Below are 21,755 nucleotides of genomic sequence, written 5' to 3' on the forward strand. Positions count from 1 at the left end.
AAAACTCAAAACGTTTATTTATATATTACTAAATTTTATTTATTGTTACAATATGTAGTTTTCATAGTATTTAATGTTATAAATAATATAAAAACATTGTTTACAACATGAAATATATGGTTTTATTTAACTTTTTATTGAATGAAACTATTAGATATCTATATCTAACAAACCTGAAATAGTTCACCTACCATTGGGCGACGCAGATGCGGCATGGATGTGGTTATCACGGTCAAGGCACAATCAACTAAATTAGACGCGGGTCAAAACACAGTCAGAACAAAGTCAACATGGTCAGGATGCGGATTTTAACCCAAAAAAAAAAAAAAAATAAAATAATATTAACAAACTTAGTTTTTTCATTTTGTTTTGTTTTGTTAAGACTTATGTCATGTTTTTAAAGTTTGATTAGAAAATATTAAACTTAATTTTGTAGCTATTTATTTTTAATAGTTTTGAATTTATGAATGTTGATACATTTAATTTAGTTTTTAATGTTCAATTTATATAAAATAAATTTATAAATATTAATTAATTTAAGCATATTTTACCGTGTCTGCGTCTTACCTTTTTGAGATATAACTAAGTTGCAACATATATAGCTTATATCAATATTTAAAAAGCGACTCATTATTTTTGTATTTTTAGTATACTTTTTTTTAATAAGACCAATAAAAAATGTGTACAAATAATGAATCTCTTAAAAACTGAAATAAATAACCAAAGCCGGGAATACTTGTTAGGAACAGATGGTTATGGGTATGGTTCTACAATTTTAATAAAAACCGAACCAAAACTGTAAAATTAAATAGTTTTTGGTTCTTACAACCGGACCGTTGACACCCCTACCTCACATGCTATCTGGGACTCTTCCCATTCATCCATTGATCCATATCACTACCACTCTCTACCTACAATTTCCAACATAACTTGATTACAAATACAACATCTGCCAAGATTTTTTTTTTTTTGACAAGTAAACCTTTATTAATGAGAGAATAAGAACTCTTACACAAACATTTTCAATAATACACTTATACACAGAAATTTTTCAGCACATCCCAAGTTCCCAACATACAAAAATACAAATCCCATAAAACATACAAGTTTCAACAATTATACAATAACTTGGTAAGTTGTACTTGTCGGCATCATCAACAATCAATGCTTGTAGCATAACAAATAGAACCTGCTCTAACCTCTAAAGACTCCACCATCTCTAAAGTATGCAACACCAAGCTCCATAGGGCAGCACATGTTGTCTCGGTAAATTGTTGTTTAAAAGTATGTGAATTCATTGATTTAGAGTTGTCCAGTTCTTTATTTTCACATTTGCAAAACACTAATGAGAATGCTCTACTCCTGCCATTATAAAAAAAAATCATGTTAAATGTTATTCCACAGTAAAGAAGAAATTCAAAGACAAATATACACAGTGAAATGCAAAACAAACACAAAAACAAAAAGGAATACAAATCCTAGTGCTTCATGCTATTCCAAGCGGTCTTTGCATGTCAAATGAGTTACCATAAATTTCTTATGATTCCAATTCCAAAATGCAAGTGGCAAGTGCAAAAATACTATGCAGTTCCAAAATGCAATGGCTAAAATAAATAAAATAAAAGGTTCATTGTACAATACTAAAGCCCTTTCATTCAATAGTATCTACCCGTGAGTATGTAGTCTTGTGAGGACATGCCATTTGCCTACTGAACACAGTACTACCCCCCTAACATCACAGAGCAACCAACAAAACCTACCCAGTAATTAACACTAACAGATCACAGTGAATCACTATAAAGTACAAACCCAAAAGGGCAATGATGTGAAAAAAGAAGAAATCACAGAGCAACCAACAAAACCTACCCAGTTTAAATTAACAGATCAGAACCATCATACAAACCCAAAGGGCAAAGATGAAATTGTGAGAACCATCATCACAAAGCCAAAGAGAACAAATTTATGCGCCACTTATGACATGCACTTACCAGTTACCACTGAACTTGGTCTTATATATTCACAAGTGACAATTCTGATTTAACAACGCCATCGCGCTTGATATGCTACTGCCATGAAGGAAAAATGTGTTTGATCACTTCATTCATGCACACATTCAGAGAAGGAAATCACTTTGTAGGTTAGTTGTCCAGGTGTTCTAAGCATGTATATACTTTTAAGTGATCCCAAATTTAAAATAAAGTTAAATTAATGATATCTATCAAACTGTAAAGAAGCAGACTAATACCTGTTTGGATCATAGGCAGCATATTCGTTGGTACACAACGACTGTCTCTATGACCTACAGGTATTAAACGACCGCAAGGTACTTTGATGGTATCTTTTCAGAAAAAAAATACTATTTCTCATCAGTTTTCTTCTTCCCTCCCTCTCACTGAAGATTACCCTTAGCACCCTAAGTTCAATGTCCAAGCTCAAGACCAAACACAAAAAAGAATGAAAAGAAATAAGAAAATAATATGGTACGGAGAAATAAGATAAGAAAAGTATTAAACACATCATGCAGAAATAAGGCAGCTCTTCCAATCCGGCAAATAAAATGAAGGTGGACGTGGTTGTGCTGGATGGAACCACTCAAGTGTCATTAGAACTATGAAACATCACACAAACCTCCGAAATGAAACATCAAACAATTCAAACAATTCTAAAATCAAACCACCCAAATCTTCACCTAACTCATCATAAAGCCTACTGACTTAACCAATCCATGAAAAATATAATGGCTACAAACCGATAATTTAGTAAAAACCAATAACTAACTAAACAACACGTACCGCAAACAAAAGTCATTTCAAACAAAGCAATCAATAAGATCTAACACAAAAAAACTGATTTCACACAAGTTCTAATCTTATATAACCATGAACAATAAGAAATAAAAGAGAAGCCTTTAAAGGATGATTAAGAAATAAAATGCAACTTATAGGTCAATGACTGTGTTCTAAACTTATGTAGTTGCTAATTCCTAACTCATAGATGCCCACATAAAGTGGTAAATGATGGTAAGCCCCTCCACACAAACTCCAAGATTATAATAAGAAAATAAAAAAAAGACAGTGATTACCATACCAAACCAAAAAATAGGCAGGAAAAGGAAAGGAAAAAATTTCTTAATGTACTAAGATCCAATTTGTATACACATACTTCAATGAAAAATATGAAAGATTCAAATTACAAAAACAAAGGAATTAGAAAACTACACTAACAAGTCATGTAAAACAAAAACAGATCACTAAGTTCTCCTATTTTTCCTCCTGGGTGATAAGCCCCTACGTGCAGTGTGTATTATTAACTACTAACTTCTTAATGCCCTCCAATGAGTCCCTAGTTGATTGATAAACTTCATTGAATTTATGACTAACGAACATAATTATTGGAAATTCAAGGACTGCTTCTGCCCATCTCAGATTAACTATATTTTACTTAGTTCCAGCAAATTACCACCAAAACCAAGCCAGAACAAGTATAAAGGTAACCTCTCTGGCCCCCATCACCCAAAAGCAAGCTAATTCGTGCCCCACAAATGCAAATGTCTGGATAACATACCAACTCATATGTAACCGAAATAGAAAAGGTAGTAAATTTAAGAAGGAAACAACTAATAACCAAAACAAGGATGCATCTTTGATCTGATAATTAGAAGTGTAACCAACCCCATAAGCTAAAACCTCAATTTCAGTAAATCGGTATAGAAAGTTGTTACCTTGAGCAAATTGAACTCTTAATCAACAACAACAACAACGGCTTGCTTGATATTTGAGATGAATTTATAACAAATTCTACCTCAGAAATAAAAAGCTAGTGTTAAGGAAAATGAAAACAAGATTTTTTAAGTTGAAAGAACAAAGAGGAGGAGGAGGAGGAGGAAGAGGCAAAAGATCAAAACCCTAGCAGCGGCAGCGCAACACCAATCTTTTTCCCTCTTCACTCGTTTCTATTAGATGGGCGCGAGAACTAAAAAGCTCTCGCTTAAGTTTCCGTTTTTTTTTTTTTTCCCTACTATGATATTTATCTTGATTTCCTACTTTGTAACGCATTACAAAGCGTCACTATCAAGAAATGTGACATAATAAATCAAGTGTTTGCCCTGATACTTACTAACAGTTAGAAACATTGCTAACGGATAATGAGTGTGAAAAATTACCTAACGGATCAATATGTGTTTTTTTTTTTTTTTGGCAAACCTGTTTTAAAATGAGATCAGTAACTCTTTGATGCTGGCGGGGTTCGAGCCCCGGAACATCATCAACATGTGTTACTAATGACAAATCACAAAGGTTGCAAAATCACCCAAATGGTGTAGTGGGATCCAACTGTTTTGGACCTAAAAAACCCATTGAATATCACTACCAATCAAACATTGGAGGGGAGATTGATAAACAGAAGACCTCAGGGAAGATTTATCTCAGGCACACATTGGTATAAAAAAGGCTTATTGATTGCCATGGCTAATAAAATTGGGTTGTGTGAGGAGAACCGCCTATGTTTCTTAACTGATGGCTGAGATTCTAATTACTTTGCTATGACCATCTAAAATGTAGGTAATGTGGTAACTTACAGTCTTACAGTGGCATCTTACTTATCAACCAGAAAAGAGAAGGGAAAATACAAGGATGAATGTTCATTGATCGAAAGTCAGTGACTATCAATCCACTTGTAATACTTAGCCCCCATATTATCAAGGCCTGCCGAACCACAAGAACCTCAGTAATAAGCAGTGTTCTAAAAATCGGTCTAGGCGGTCTCTAAGCGCTAGGCGGTGCCCAACTGACTTGCCTAGGCCCAAGTCATTTAAAAAATCAGTAGACCGATTAGGCGCACTAATCGGCCTCTAGGCAGTCCAATAAAGTTTTTTTTTTTTTTTTTTTTTTTTGAATGATTAAATGTCAAAAATTAAAGACCCATGTAGGCTTAAGATTTGAATGAATTTAAAATACTAAAGTCCAATGTAAATTATATGCCACTATAAGAAAGAGTATGTTTTTATATGAAGTTGATCTTCTTCAACTATTACACATTTTGTAATAAGTATCTTTGTTTGTGTTTATTTTTTGAGTTATGGTAAATGATTTTCTTCATTTCTTATAGTAAAAGTATGTATTACTATATATATTATAAAATATATTACGAAAAAAAACCGTCTAGGCGCTCTCCCACCATCCGATTACCACCTAGCGTTTTTTAGAACATTGGTAATAAGAAGGAAAATGAATGTTTATCGATCCAAAGTGATGATAACAGTTTGCACATTCAAATATCATTTTGTTACAAAGTCAATTTTCCAGCTTAAGGAAGCTATAAGTATTGGAAACAATTCTCGAGTATAGCTGAAGAATACAGTAAATTTTAACAAAAATTAATAGAAAGCTACACTATTTCAAAATTCACAAAACGGTCAAAAAGATCATTTAAAGATCATATTACGTGATTATGCCATATGGTTTAGTTTCATTAAAAGTGAAGTTGAAAATTTGGGAAGGCCTGCAAGGTATAAAACAAAACTTATTAGGATCTTCATAGTGTGCGCGTGTGTGAGGGAGAGAGATTTTTCAGTGACCGAATATTATAGACAAAACGTCAACAGAGAGCAACCCCCTTTTGTGTTAAATGATAACATAGAAACAGAGAGAGAGAGGGAGGTGGACCAGCATATTATCCTGTGAGTTCTTATGGTCGTTCCAGCAAAAAAAAATCTCAACAACTAGGTTTCACCATAAATTCTTTTATTTTCTAAAATTACCCCATGTAACATAGATAACAATGCCCTATTCATAGTATGCGCGTGTGTGAGGGAGAGATTTTTCAGTGACCGAATATTATAGACAAAAGGTCAACAGAAATGATAAAATAGAAACAAAGAGAGAGAGAGGTGGAACCTCACAGTAAAGCTTCCCCTGAAGATTCAATCAGTCTTTCCAGAATAGATGAGGTCTGGACCAAAAAGAATAGGTCAACGACCGAGAAACATGAGGAATCACAAAAATTGAATTAAAAGTTGGGTACATACCAATTACCATGAAGTTGGAATGCATGCAGAAGCATTCTGGTACAAGCCCTTCTCTTGGTTTTATACAGTAGTTTAAAAATATAAATAAGTTACCAACCTGGACATAGAAAAATAATGGAAGAATTCATTGAGGAAGGAAGAGGAAAAAAAAGTGTGAATTAAATGCTTATAATTTTGAGAATTGCAAACAAGAAGCAAAGGATTGGAAGTCATCTTATCCTGCTAACTTATTAGACTGCAATTTATACACTATTCCAAGTTGAGCAGTGTCATATGCAGCCTAGCAGTCACCAACTCTGCCCCCACAGAATTTATCATTCTGTCTGCAAATGCTCTGGGGGTGTGGGGTGGGTGAAGGTGTCCTAATTTCTAAGCCAACAAGAACAGATTCCATGTTATCCTGTGATTTCTTATGGTCGTTCCAGCAAAAAAAATCTCAACAACTCGGTTTCACCATAAATTCTTTTATTTTCTAAAATTACCCCATGTAACATAGATAACAATGCCCTATAAGCAGCTTTGTCTGCCTTGATCATTTATGCGTTAGAATGCTATTGATTTAAGTTGTAATCAGTACATATTACCAAAATGTAGAAAGGCAAGTCCTCTTAAAAAGACTTAATATACAAGTAGAGCACACACCTGAATCAGATATGTGAAGCATCCTTTGGGCAAGACAAAAAACATTAAGGGAAACAGTCTTCTCAATTTCTCATACACCACCATAAAGATGCCCATCTATGTCTGGGACAAACCCTCTTTCCACCATTTCATCTCTTATTACATCATAAGTTATCCGATTCGGAACTAAACCTTTCTCCAACATCTCATTAAGAAGTCCATTTGCTTCTTCCATCTTCCCCTTCTGACACAGACCCTTGATCAAGACATTATAAGTTACAATGTTTGCCCGTTTACCTTCTCTCTCCATTCGTGTTCTTGTATTCAAAGCTGTTGCCAGGTTTCCTTCCCCACAGAACCCATCTATCAATGTATTGTAGGTCAAATGACTTGGACTCAAGCCCATCTCAAGCATTTCATTCAAGAGCTTAACTGCCTTTCTTGACTCACCTTCCCTGCACAATGCACCAATTAGAATGTTATAAGTAATGATATCAGGTCTCACACCCTTGTCCTTCATCTTGTCCAGAAGCTTACTAGCACCCTCCCTGTTTCCTTCCCTACAGAAGCCGGAAATCAAACAATTATAAGTCGAAACATCATCATTGCGAACATCTCTTGCTAGCGACATTGCACTATGCAATCGAACCGCTTCCTCCATTTTCCCATCCTTGCAGTATGCATCAATCAAGGTATTATACGTAACAACTGTTGGAGTAATACCTTGTCCTGCCATACTATCAGACAGCTCGTGAGCTTCTTTCAACATCCCCTTCTTGCAAAACCCCTTAATCAGTGCATTATATGTAACAACATTTGGCTTTACGTCTGAAACTAACATATCTTTCTGCAACTCAAGTGCCTCATCAAGCTTCCCTTGGCAACAAAGTCCATTTATAATAGAATTATAAGTAATCACATTAGGTCTGGAATCCTTCCGATTCTTCAACTCCTCAAACAACTTCATAGCAGCACCAACATTCTCATCTTTACAATACCCGTCAATGAGAATATTAAAAGTAACCTCATTAGCAACAATATTACTCAACACCATTTCTTTACGCAACGCATCCGCCTTATACATTTTCCCAGCTTTTCCCATCTTACAATATCCATCAATAAGAGTATTATAAGTAACAACATTCGGAAAAACCCCCCAAACCTTCATATCTTCAACTAAATCCCCAGCCTTATTCAACTTCCCAACCTTACAATAACCATTAATCATAGTATTAAAACTAAACAAATCCAGCTCAACTCGCCTCCTAATCATCTCCTTATACACACCTTCCGCATTCTCAATCTCATTCTTCTTCACCAATGCATTCAGTAAAGGATTACACGAAACAACCGATAACCTATATCTATAATCCCCCGCCCGTTCAAACGCTTCCAAAGCTAAACTAATCTTCTCATTCTTTGTATACCCAAGAATAAACATATCAATAATAATCGAAACACTAAACCTACAAGACGGCACTGAAATCGTATGAAAAATGGATGAAATTGAGTCATTTGATTTCTTAACAAATGCATCAATGTGGGACCTAGCTTGTGAATATTTCTTGTCATTTATTAACAAATGCAAGAGTCTACAATTAGTTTTGAGGTCATATCTAGTATTGAACTCTTTTTGTGACCATTTGAAGTATTGAAAAGAATGGTTAAGTCAATTTCTTGTTTGGAATCAAATAACAAGTGTTGGAGATAGCTGGTGTGGTTTGTTTGGTTAATAATTGTTTTGAGTTCATGGTAGTGTTGCTTTTTTACCAAGTCTAAAACCTTACTACTACTACTAGTTTGGTTATCTGAAATATAAGATGACAAGAATTTGTGGGTTTTTGAGGGTTTTAGAAAATGGAAATTGAACACGTGGCGGGACATTACTTGTGACTCTGGTCGACTCTGGTCAGTGATGAAGAAGGCAGCTGGTCCGAAAACCCGATTTTTGTTGCTTTGGGAATTTGGGCTAACATATCATATCCGTGGTCCGGACTTAGTTTTGTAAAATCAAAACCCGACTCAGTTTTGGATTGGGCTCGGGTTAGAATATCAAAAAGGCAAAAAACCATAACTCGTGTGCATATATGTACGTATATTTTTCATATATATATAAGAGAGGAGGTGGAAAGAGAGGGTTTGAGAGATGGGTTTGTGGTGGGAAGAGAGAAAACATGAGTGGGTTTGGTTGAGAATGAATGAGAGAGAGGAGAGTGAGAGTGAAGGAGAAATTGCTTTTAAAATGAAGGCGAATATAAACCAAATATCCGAATATTTTTTGGGCCACATATTCAAGGGTTTGATAACGTTTGTTTCGGTTTTCGGCGATTATCTTGGTATCTTGCGTAGTAGCGAAGAGAGGAGGGGGAGATGAAGGCAGAATGAGAAAGAAACCAACCAAAATTACATTTTTGCCACATATCCCACCTCTTTGTCTAGAACGCTCTGTTTACTTGATTATTGTAAAAAAATAAGATGTAGAATCTCTATTTTAGAGAGAATAATATAATCAACAAGGTTATTTTATTTTCAAACAATCAAATATATTTGATTTCATTAAAAAAATTTAATTTAAATGTTTTTTACCTCATAATTCTTTAAAAAAAATCAACAAGCATTTTAACCAAAACAATCAAATAATTTGATTTAAAAAAAATTTAAATTTAAATGTTTTTTACCTCATACTAAAAAAAAAACCGGTCGAAGCATTTGAAACTCGAGTGAATGTTTTTTTCCCGACAACCCATTTTGGTAATAAAATAGAAACTAGTGATCTAGTCCATGGGATCATTTCTCCACGGTTAAATAAGAAAACAAAATCTGAGCTCAACAAATCATCATTAAAAAAACCTTAAAAAAAATCCAAACCATGTCTCACTTTATCAAACTCGAAGACTCCCCCATGTTCAGAAAACAGGTCATCTCTTTCTCTATCTAATTATTTTTTTTTTCTAGTTATAATTTGAGCTCACGTACGAATTATTATAAAATTATTTGCAGTTACATTTTCTTGAAACAACAACAGACGAATTAAAAGAACGGTGCCAAAGACTATTGAAAGGATGTAAAAAATATGTGTGAGTTGGCCATGCTTTAATTTACGTGCTGAAATAATGACACGAGAAAAAAAGTGTTAATTAATTAATACATTTGTTAATATGTACATACAGAGCAGCTATTGGAGACGCATGTGATGCCGACGTTGCTTTTGCTGATTGTTTAGAAGAATTTGGAGCTGGGCGTGATGATCCTGTCAGTGTATCCATTGGAGGTTGTTATTCAGTATGAGGATTTTTTTTTGGTTTGGTTTAATTGTTTGATGGCAATGAATTTATGTCGTTGTAGGGCCGGTTATATCTAGGTTTGTTACCACGCTTCGTGAGCTTGCTACGTACAAGGAACTTCTTCGTTCTCAGGTAGGTGACTTGTTATGCTTAATGACTTGGATTAACATATGCCTAACTTTTGGATATTAAATTTCAGGTAGAGCATATGTTAACTGAGCGTTTGATGCAGTTCTTGACTGTTGACCTTCTTGGTGCGAAGGTAATACGCTATACTATACTATATTCTCTTTCTCAAATTGGTCCTAGTAACATATGATGATGACTTTTGTTTGTAAGATGTCTTTTATTTTTGTCAGATCATAGTCTCACATGATTCTTTACTGATGATTCTTTATCAGGATATTAATACCTGAACTTAATCCATGAATCTGGTAGCTTTGTCTGTTAAAACTTCCATAGAATTTGTGTCATATTCATTTCTACCCAGATCAGGATAGTAATACCTGAACTTATACTTCGTGAAAATATGCAGTTATTTCGAAGGAAAAGTTAGTTTAGATCCTGTCAATTCTATTATTGTGAACAGAGATATTCATTGAACTTATACTTCGTAGGAGAGCCGCCGACACTTTGACAAAGGTACCCATGTTTATGATCAGGTACTCTTTTATTCTTATCATATATGTTAATAAGAGTTGCTAGTGAAAATTTAACGATTTCATCCTTTGCTAGTGAAAATAAACATTTCATCCTATTGATATTTGATACATGACTAGGCACGTGAAAAGTTCATGTCATTAAAAAAAGGAGCACGGGCTGATATTGTTACTGAATTAGAAGAGGTATGCTTTTGTCATTTCAGTGTATCTCAGCGTGCAACATTTGAAATTGTTGATCCAATTCCTCATTAGGGAGATATCCTTACTAAGAAGCATAAGAAATGTGATTATGTTTGTAATTAGACCTGCAGAATTCATATGTAAGTCTAAAACTTGTTTCTGGTAAAATTGCAGGCCCTGCACAACTCAAAGTCATCATTTGAGAAATGCCGCTTCAATTTAGTATGGGTTCCATCTATGCAATATCTTCATCTGTTCTTCAATGTTTTATTTCTTTCATTTGGTTGGTCTTTCTGGTTTTAAGGAGCTGTTCTGTGTGGTTTAAGAAATTCAGGTAAATGCACTCACAAATATTGAAGCAAAGAAAAAGTTTGAATTTCTGGAGTCTGTCAGTGCCATAATGGATGCTCACATGAGATTTTACAAGCAGGTACACAATGAACTGTTATTGACATATTCTTCTTTCAGTTGTTACTAAGGCCATCAATGTAGACTGAACGTGTTTGATGTTTTTGTCTTCTAGGGATATGGATTGTTAGGCCAACTTGAGCCACTTATTCACCAGGTAATAGCTGTTTTAATTGGTTTAAGAAGGTCCAAATGCGAACAGAGACTGTTGCACAAGGCCACCGGATGCAAATATAAAATCAATATGTCTATGTCCGCGATCATAGACATATTGGTTTTAAATTATTGGTGCAGAGATTCAATGTAACATGTTATAACGAAAATTATAGGAAGCTTTCTCCAGTGTCTTTAGTTGGGGGGGGAGTCGTCAGAGTAGAGAATGTAAGGTGGATGGGCATGCATCTGTTTCCTCATGGTACATCAACTTATATACTAATTGATAAAAGAAAATCAGTTCCAAAGTAAGAATTTAAATTAAATAGAATTGTAGAGCTCTTCCTTTGCTGAGGTTTTAAATTAAGCGTCCGACCAATCAATTTGGGATCTTCCCACATTGCAAGTTTTTGCCATGTCCAAACCTGTTCACTAGATACTTGACAGATTGTTCCTTTCCCATCCATTATTGCTTTTAAAGCAATGTGGACTCAATCGTCTTACCTTGTTCCTACAACCACCTTTGTCAGTCGATAAATTTATTTGAATGAAAGGAAAGTGAGTGAGACGTAATACTATATTGAGTTACTTAGTATGAATGAGTGTTGGTGACACCATTGTGATGAATATAAGAGAAATTGCTTTTCTTGAAGGCAGATATTAACGTATACGCTACAATCAAAAGAAATGTCTAACATCGAACAAGACAAACTTGCAAAGAGGATTCAAGAGTTCAGAACCCAAGTTGAGCTAGACAATTTGCGAGCTTCCAGTAATGTGGTGACTCCGACTAGTGACCATGGTTTTCACGTTTCTCGTACAAATTCTTACAAAAACATTGAGGCCCTAATGCAGTCTGCCGCAAAAGGGGAGGTAATTTGTTTTACATAATATTTACTGCAGATCTAAAATGAATTTGAGCACATTCATGTTTATCACCAATGGATTTCCTGTGACCCATAACTCCCCTCAGATCATTCTCCCCTCTACTTCTCAGTAAATTTATAGCTTTTGCATTGAGATTGACATAATTTATCATATTCTTGTTTTTGTGTCTCCACTGACTGGCTTAAGCTGTTTCTTTGTTTTCAGGTCCAGACAATCAAACAAGGGTATCTCTTGAAACGGTCTTCTAGTTTAAGGGCAGATTGGAAGAGAAGGTTCTTTGTCCTTGACAATCATGGGACTTTGTTCTATTACAGGAATAAGGGGACAAAAACAGCGGTATGCTGCCTGGTTATAATTCCTCCACGCCACCTTATCTTTCTATGTCTCTGTGTTTGTGCGCATGTGTGTGTGTGTGTGTGTGTTGGGGGGGGGGGGGAGTGTTACGTATATGATCCGTGTGTGATGAGAAGTTTGGGTTCTTGTCCCTCTGTCTGTTGGTAGTGGAATGTTGTAGCCAGTATCTTAAAAGGGTTGTTTTGACTTCAGCCCCCACTTTTTAAATAAGTTAGGAATAATAACCCCTCTTCATTGAATATTAGAAATGAGTGAATGACAGCCCAATTTTATCAAATGTGTGGTTGTAAAAAAATTGGAAGGAAAGGAGTTTTTTCAAATCATGGGGTTAATTGACATGGAGTTCACATACTTTTCATTTTGTTGCCTTCTTTTAGCTTCATGTATCTTAACATTTTATCGGAGTCTTGAATCTTGATTTATGTTATCTCCATCAATGTGATCCACAATCAGTGGATCTGTTAGTAAAATCTTACGATGCAAATACTTCCATGTATGCTACCAGGGTCCTCAATCGTATCAATCAACTGGTACATCTGAATATGGAGGTGGCATGTTTGGTAGGTTCAAACCAAGACACCATAGGGCCTCATCTCTGGGGGACGAAAACCTTGGGTGCCGTACTGTTGATCTTCGTACGTCAACAATAAAGATTGATGCAGAGCATACGGATCTGAGACTGTGCTTCAGAATAATTTCCCCATCAAAAGCTTACACATTACAGGTACGCTTTCGTAGTTTGAAGATATCATGATTTAAAAGGTCATCTATGTTGATCAACAATTTCTGAACAGCTCAATCATATTTATGTTTACATCTCAAAGCAGTGGGCCACCACTATGCATGCTCAAACAGCTTTTTGCTTCACCAACCATCCGGTCTACGCATCATATGTGGAAAATTCTATTTCTTAAATATTTGCCATTGGAAAAGCCAATCAAACATTTTTAAGCTGTTCAGCAATGTGGTGATCATTCCTTTGGCTATGAATTGCTTACACACTAGTGGTTAAGGGATTTTTTTAGAGAGTGTCAGCAGATCAAGTTCTTAGTGTTGGATATGCTATACATAATCCTATCTTTTCTGCTCTTAAATTTTCTGGCAGGCTGAGAATGAAGCAGATAGACTGGATTGGGTTGAGAAAATCAGGGGAGTTATTGCTTCACTCCTAAGTTCTCCATTCCTAGAGAAGGTTGGTTACTTTCCTTGTTTCCATCTTCTACAGAAGCATGATATGGTTTTGTAGTTTAGTTAAAAAATAAATCTCGTTAACAAGGTTTGTTGGATCAATGCAATTCTTGTTTTGAATATAAGGATGCGAGTATCAACAAAAATGCTGATGGTGGTGATTGCGAGTCTTTGTTAGTGGATGGTCCTGTGAGCTCAGAAGATGAGATGAAATTCAGAGGACAGGGTAGTGTTTCCAGAATTCTCAGAGAAATTTCGGGCAATGATCTTTGTGCAGAATGCAGTGCTTCTGAACCTGAGTGGGCATCTTTAAATCTCGGTATTCTTTTATGTATTGAATGCTCTGGTGTTCATCGAAACCTTGGAGTTCACGTCTCAAAGGTGTGATATCTTCTGAAGTAAAATACAGTCCACATTGTCATTCTCCTTCACCTATATGGAAACATGACAATGTTTCTATTTATAGCTACGGTCCTGCGTACCTTCACATTTTAACATCTTATAAGTTCACCATTGGTCTGCTTATAATTGCCATCAATTGCGAACTTAATGATGAAACTATATCATCTACACTTTAGTTTTAACTTAGAATATTGGATCTTTTCACATTTCTCTGATTGTGTTTTGATACTATGACAGTGCCCTTTTATTTGTTGTAGCTGCGATTTAGTACTCATCTGAAGCACATTTTATTTTTGTGCGGCAGTATGACCTAAATTTTTCTCCATCTACTGCAGGTGAGATCAATAACATTAGATGTCAAGGTCTGGGAGTCCCTATCTTGGATTTATTTAGTAACCTGGGTAATTCTCACTCTAACTCTGTGTGGGAGGAACTACTTCAACTTCAGAATCAAAGGTAATATATCATGAGAAAAGGAAGCCCTAGAAACACATCGTGTACATGATAATATGATATCTTTCCTTATTATCTAAATTTGTCTTGGAAACTGATGACGAGGAGTGAATATTCACATTTATACCACTCTACTGACGATAGGATGATATGACTTCTCTTAGAATAAACCGTTGGTATGAGTAGCACAATTCCTGCTATCTACTGTAACCATAGAAACTTTTTCAGGTAACTGTATCACACATAAATATTCCTAATACTTAATGACATAAAATTTCTTCTTTCCTGTGCTTTATTGAGTATACTGATTATTGCTCGTTTCAAAGTGTGGATTGAAATTTTGTAATGTATTATCCATAACCAAATTATGGTAGGAAAGCACATAGTACATCTAGAGGATGTCATCTTGTCTTGAAAGCATCCTTAATTCGCATCTTGGACCTACTTGAATAAAGTGACAACGTTTTGTACTGTAGGTTTTACACCTCGACTTTATCTTTATGGGCTTCTCTATTTTTCAAAATGGTATGTTTCTGCATTGTTGAAAATTGTGGTTTCACTCGCGGCTATGCAGAACAGATAAATCAGATGCAAATTTGTCGATTACAAAACCTGGACCTAGAGATGCCATTCTGACAAAGGAGAAATACATTCAATCAAAGGTTCTTATTTGAACTCACTCTGATATTCTTATGATTTCCAATGTAGTTTATATTTGATATACATACACCCATGCTCACGCACGAAGGTTAGGGATAGAGATTCTTGTAGGGAAAACATTTAGTTGAACTGTCTAAATCTTGTTATCTGTATGTCGGCTTTAATTGTAGCTTATTTACAGCCTTCGCTTATCAATTTCTTGGAAAAAGGAGTAATTTTTTCTTTGTTATTTTATTTTTTTTTTTCTTTTTGTTCTCATAATGGAACCTGAAAACCTAGTACGATGCTATGACAAAATAATGGAAGCCACAAAATGATAAGAGGACTTGGGTGTATTTCCCGTCAAAGACTCAATAGTCTGTTTGTTTTTGTAAAAGAAGTGAAGGAAAGAAAAGAAGTATAAGAAGTGTTATTACATTCTACAATTTCAAATTCAAAAATTTCCTTGGAAAAAAAATAAATCTAGAATTTCATGACAATTATCTCTTGGTGCTTTCCACTGTACATTTTAGCTGTAGAATGATAAAGCCATGCCCTTGAATTTTCTTGCACTTTTGCAGTATGTTGAAAAACTTTTTGTCATAAAAGCAGCAGCCTATATCGACGCACCTTCCCATGCCACTCGCATTTGGGAAGCAGTTAAGAGTAGTAACTTACAGGCAGTGTACCGTATCATTGTGACATCAGATGTGAATATTAATACCAGCTATGAACAAGTAGATGGTAGTGATTGTTATCATGCACCAGATTCAGAGGATGATCCTACAGTGTGTCAGAGAATCAAGGATTCTGGTGAACCAGCAAACTGTTTGCAAGGCTGCTCCTTGCTGCATTTGGCATGTCATGTTGGTAACATTGTGATGCTTGAGCTGTTGCTACAGTTTGGTGCTGACATAAATCGTCGCGACTTCCATGGAAGAACTCCTCTCCACCATTGCATTGCCAAAGGGAACAACTTACTTGCAAAATATCTTCTTAGAAGGTAATACATCTATTTTAAAGTAAAGGATCAATACATATGTTGCCCCATAAGAATGAAATTTCTGCAGGGAGATGGTGTTGGAATTCCCTTGAGGCATTTCAACCTACTTATGAAGTTATGAGTAATGAAAATGAAGAAGAACATTGAGTGTTTTCTTCATTTTGTGCTTTGGTGATAGTTCCACATCGGTAAGCCACCACTAATCTTGCATGTATTTCTAGACTTTCTCTAGCATAAGGGCGTGCCCTTAGGGTACAAAGGCTTTTGTGTTAGGAGGGAGGACCACTAATATTGCATGTATTTCTAGACTTTCTCTAGCATAAGGGCGTGCCCTTAGGGTACAAAAGTTTTTGTGTTAGGAGGAAGACGCGTACACAAAGCCACAGATACAAAGCCACAGATGCACCTGCCCGCACCGAGTCGCGTCATGTCGGGCTGGGTTTGGGTTCAGGCTTGGGCTTGGGATTCTTGTGTGTGACAAGTTAGTGAGTAATGGGCTTGGCCAATTCCCTAAAGTTTTTCTTTTGCTTGTCCACCAGGTTTCGGTCTACAGTAGGTTTCTAAAATTGTTTTCAACAACTGAACCGTTTGGATCTCTATAAAGGCAGGACTAGCGTCTAGATCTTTTACTGCGTGATAAAACCCTAGCTTCATCTTTTCTCTTCTTACTAAAAGCCGTTAGAGAGAGTTGTTTGCCGTTCTAGAGATAAGCTTGTTTAAGTGCATATCAGTCTTCTGTATACCATTGTATCCTGTGAAGAAGACGCCTGCTGTAGTCTTTCTACACCGTTCGAATGGGGCGAAATATTTCCTTAAGGACAGTGTCTAACATGCCTTGGTAGTTGTTGTTTCTTCAGTTTTCATCTTCTTCCTATTTCCAAACACCGGTTCTAACAATCTTAAGGAGACGAGGACTGAAGAACATATTTCCTAATTCCCTTTCAAACGGTGCAGAAAGGCTAAAACAGGCATCTTGCTCACAGGATACAATGATACACAAAAGACTGATATGTACTTAAACATGCTTCTCTCTAGAACGGCAGACAACTCTCTTTAGTGGCTTTTTAGTAAGAAGAGAAAAGATGAAGCTAGGGTTTTATCATGCAGTAAAAGATCTAGACGCTAGTCCTGTCTTTATAGAGATCTAAAACAGTTTTAGAAACCTACTGAATTATTAGAAAGACTGAAGCCTAGTGGACAAGCAAAAGAAAAACTTTAGGGAATTGGCCAAGCAAGCCCACTACCCACTAACCTGTCACACAAAGAAGCCCAATCCCGCCCGAACCTGACACGTCACGATCGCGACTTGGCTTGGCTTGGTTTCGGTGCGAGCGTGCGAGCGTGTGTGGCTTTGTGTGCGTGCTCCTCTAACACAAAAACTTTTGTACCCTAAGGGCATGCCCTTATGCTAGAGAAAGTCCTAGATATATATGCAAGATTAGTGGTGGCTTACCAATGAGGGACTATCACCAAAGCACAAAATGAAGAGAACACTCAATGTTCTTCTTTTTCATTTTGCACACTCATAAGTAGGTTGAAATAACTCAAGGGAATTCCAACAGATGATACTATGTAATCTTTTGTATTTTGTAAGACACAGACTCTTGTTAGGCTAGTGTATGTGGAGTAAGCACAATCTATAACCACAATAGCACACCTCCTTTATTTTGGTTTACAGCTTGTGAGTTTAGAAGGAAAATGTTTTTTTTTTTTTTTTTTTTTGCCAGAGATTTTCTTCTTAGTTATATCTATGCATGTTTTTTTTATCAGGGGAGCGCGCTCTTCTCTCAAAGATGGTGGAGGCCTAAGTGGACTAGAGAGAGCCATGGAAATGGGGGCCATAGCAGATGAAAAGCTATTTATTTTGCTTACCAAGAGCGAGTGAAAACGGAAATTACCTCCCAAGTCCTGACTGTTGTATGTCCATTGCCATCTCTCATCTCAGTGATTCTACTAATTTTCAGAATTTGTTTATTGTGGTTGACATGTTGTATCCATTTGCAAATACGTGAGTATAATTTCTGGTCAACCTCCTTTTTAATGGGACTGATTTTGTCCTCAAGGCAGGGTGACAGTATATTTGGACTTGAATAAAAGCCCATTGGTTCGAAATTCGGATCTATAAGCCAGAATAACTTGGAGGTGTGTTCGGATTATTTCCCGTTCTACTTCACCCTTGTTTGTATATGGCGAATAAACTTTTTCATTGAGTTTCTAAACAATTTCTTTCCTTCAATCGTCCTGATGATTGTGTTGTGATGATTGACTTAAAACAAGATGGTTTTACGAACAAAAAAGAAAAGGAGGTAAAATCACCATTCTCCAAAAGAGTGAAAAAAAAGAAGCCAAACCTTGGTTATGGTTTTGCAAACCGAGCAAGCAGCCATAATACACGAGGTAGACGCGTGCAAGTTTCGCGTGAGGGCAATGGAATGGGCTTTGGACTCTTTATAGGATCAGAGAACAGTACCATAGGACAGAATTGGAGATTAATTTAGCTTTTAGTTTGGGTGGCAGATAATTATGGCTGAAGGAGTTGAAGCCCTGAAGGACAAACTGGGTTGACCACTGCTTAAAGACTATATTACCCCCATTTAAGTTTTTATCAGTTAAATCAAAATTCTACGTGATTTTTCAAATTTGTTTTTGACTCTCAGCACACTCACATTTTATGTTAGGACTAACATGAGAAATTTAATTTATTTCATGTTGTACACATGTATAGTGGTATTTGCATGTTTGTTGGACACATATACTGGTGTATGCATGTGTAGTAGTAATGTTTGCATGTTTGTTGCACATATGCATAATGATGTGTGCATGTGTTGTATACACATATATAGTAGTGTTTGTATGTGTGTTATGTACATATATAGTAGTGTTTGCATATGTAGTATACACATGCATAATAGTAGTTGCACGTGTGTTATGCACATGCATAATGATGTTTGTATGTGTGTTATACACATGTATAACGATGTGTGCATATTGGTATACACATGCAATTTATATTATATATGCATAGTGGTGTTTGCATGTATATCAAAGAAGGTCATAATTGGTATTAAGAAAAAATAATTTGCTGACTTCATCCCAAAAATGTCCTTATAGCGAAATTATTAATGATAGATGATGATGTCAGCGCGTTTTTGTCTTAAAACCGTAATTATTGGTCAACCATACCTAAAACTGAAATTATTGGTCAATTTAAGTGTTTGGGCCTAAATCTTTGTTATAGAATCAATTTCACGGTCCAGGTTTCCTAAGTGCACACGTGTTTATTTTCCTGACCCACTCAGTGCTTATTTCCCACGCTACGTGACTCTTATATATAAAAACAAGCAGACAATGGGTTTAATCTCCCTGGTACTTAAATGGTTGCACAAAAACCCCCTGTAAGCGAACAAATGCATAAAACCTCCCTATTATTTAAAACATAACATCAAAGTCAAAACAGACCAAAATATCCCTGTGAAAACCGGGCTGACATCATCAATCTTTACTTATAATTTTGGCTTAAGGACAAACCGGGCTGACGTCATCTTATGTAAATTTGTATTTACATATGACAATATAAAATTACACAGTCTTCTTAACCTATTTAAATTTAAATTTTTATATGAAATTTTTTTTCATAGGAAAATTTAAATTTATATTTTGTCTGTTGTCATCGGAAAATTTTTAATCCCAAAAGTTACTATGTAAATTTGAGTTTTTATAGCTCCAATGACTATGCAAATATAGTTTTACATATATATATGACTATGTAAAAATACATTTACATATAGTCGGGAAATTTTCAATCCCAAAAGGGTAAAAAAAGAAATAAGATAAAATGGGAAATAAAAATAGACTAGATTTTATCTCTTTTTGGGAAAACAGGGAAGTTATTTAACGAGACCTAAATAATAGGGAGGTTATGTGATATGGGTCGATGGGAGGGAGTTTATACTCAACTGAGTTAGAACCAAGGGGCTGAGCCTCATTTCTTGTAAAAACAAGTCCTCAAGATACACAGGAAAAAAAAATCCAATAGGAAAAACAACAACATTAGTATGGGTATTTTTAGGGTTTTGTATATGGGCCCAAAATAGGCCCAAACCTTTAAAAAAGAGTAAAACCCACCCGAGCGCGCTCAAATAATTTTTTTTTGAGCTTTTCTTCCATGCGCAATCCCTTGAATGCCCTTAATACGCACAATTATGGGCCACATGATCTGCAGATTCTTTTGTAAAACCAAACTGTATTACTGGATGATCAGGTTACCATACAATCGCACAATTGATAGTTTGCTACTATCAGATTTACCCTCACTCGTCTTTTGTGCTCCAAGTTCTCCCTTTCGTGGTTTTCTCTTCTCGGTAGTATGCCTTCTCAATCTTTCTCTCCCCGACTTTTCCTTTTCAATCTCCTTTCTCGCCATAACATTTGACTCATATTGCCAAATATCTTCTTCTTCTTTATCTATGTTCTCTTGCGATCATTTTTTCTTACCCTTAGATTTGAAAGGTATCATCAAATTCAGATAACTAGTTTATTCATCGTATTCAGTGATTTGTCCAATTATCTACTCACTATATACGAACAATAGAGTTGAACTTATCAAATTCTATATATTCTATTGAGTTTTTTTTTTTAAAGAAAGAGTCATTTCTATTTATTTCCACTAAATTTCAACACATTCTTACTATAGTTTTAACCAAAAATTTGCATTGGGTTCAATTAGATTAGAAGGTTTAGAGCAATATTAAATTTGCATTTCTTGGTTATGCACTTTCGTCAAGCTTACTATCTTTAATTAACAAATTCAAATCAAGGCAACAACACTTTCTATTGATGAAATTTATCAGATATGGTTTTACGAAGGAGAAGATGTTTGAGGAGAATTAGTAGCGGAGGCAGGGAGAAGTCCCATTTTAGATTAAATTAAAAAACATATTTCTAACGTTTTATTCCAGTTTTAGCCTTTACCTAGTTTTTCATCTTTGTGATGATCGATGGCAAATCTACGGTCAATTTTGCTGCGCATTGAGATGCATATAAACTTGCGCGCATTGTAGATTTGGTCACTTGGCGCGGTTTATCCAAAACCGCGTCATTTTATGTCAACTATTTGATATTGCTCCTGAAGTTAGTTGGTATTTTTTTGGTTTGGTTCAAATATTTGGTGTTTTCTTGGTTTATCTCCTAAAGATGCTATTAGCTATTGAGAAAGAATTTGGGATTGAGACGGAAGAATTTAGAGGTAAGAAGATGCTAAATTTCTTATCTATTATCAAAGTTACCCACGTTTATATAGTGGATGAACAAACCCTTGACAATTCGGCTACAATTCTAAAACTAATACTTAAAATAAACTAACTAAACTTCAATTGAAATAGAAATATCTAACTTAATAATACTTCATAAATAAGAACCAAGGATCCTAACAAAATGTGGGTGGAGTGAAAGGCTTGCAAGTTACTAAAACGGTTCGGGTTTGGAACCGGATAGGA

The 21,755-nt window shown here is 35.5% G+C and overlaps 2 protein-coding genes across 5 annotated transcripts; one reads left to right on the forward strand and one right to left on the reverse strand.

Moving 5' to 3' along the window:
• Nucleotides 1–975: 975 nt before the first annotated feature.
• On the reverse strand, nt 976–8,532 carry LOC147521315 (uncharacterized). Of its 4 annotated transcripts, none has more exons than XM_086607794.1 (5): nt 6,668–8,532; nt 6,026–6,122; nt 5,895–5,949; nt 1,989–2,063; nt 976–1,362 (listed from the first exon to the last, which is right to left on the reverse strand). In XM_086607794.1, the coding sequence occupies exon 1, from the start codon at nt 8,085–8,087 to the stop codon at nt 6,738–6,740; it is 1,350 nt and encodes a 449-aa protein (XP_086463920.1). In that variant the 5' UTR covers nt 8,088–8,532; the 3' UTR covers nt 976–1,362; nt 1,989–2,063; nt 5,895–5,949; nt 6,026–6,122; nt 6,668–6,737. The 4 variants fall into 4 exon arrangements, with proteins under 4 accessions (XP_086463920.1, XP_086463852.1, XP_086464008.1 ...); XM_086607726.1 differs by having other exon boundaries at nt 1,989–2,066; XM_086607882.1 differs by lacking the exon at nt 1,989–2,063 and having other exon boundaries at nt 5,900–5,949.
• An 880-nt stretch (nt 8,533–9,412) lies between these two features.
• LOC147521316 (ADP-ribosylation factor GTPase-activating protein AGD2-like) lies at nt 9,413–18,496 on the forward strand. Its single transcript, XM_086607988.1, is given in 20 exon segments — nt 9,413–9,563; nt 9,647–9,723; nt 9,817–9,917; nt 9,992–10,062; nt 10,130–10,192; nt 10,548–10,592; nt 10,710–10,775; nt 10,947–10,994; nt 11,107–11,202; nt 11,296–11,337; nt 11,991–12,206; nt 12,426–12,557; nt 13,081–13,299; nt 13,681–13,767; nt 13,890–14,144; nt 14,501–14,534; nt 14,537–14,621; nt 15,193–15,280; nt 15,839–16,260; nt 18,031–18,496. Coding segments are annotated over 20 exon segments (2,310 nt in total). The 5' UTR covers nt 9,413–9,515; the 3' UTR covers nt 18,146–18,496.
• The last annotated feature ends 3,259 nt before the right edge of the window (nt 18,497–21,755 follow it).

This window comes from Coptis chinensis, chromosome 1 (assembly GCF_015680905.1).
Source record: "Coptis chinensis isolate HL-2020 chromosome 1, ASM1568090v1, whole genome shotgun sequence".
Lineage (NCBI taxonomy): Eukaryota > Viridiplantae > Streptophyta > Magnoliopsida > Ranunculales > Ranunculaceae > Coptis > Coptis chinensis.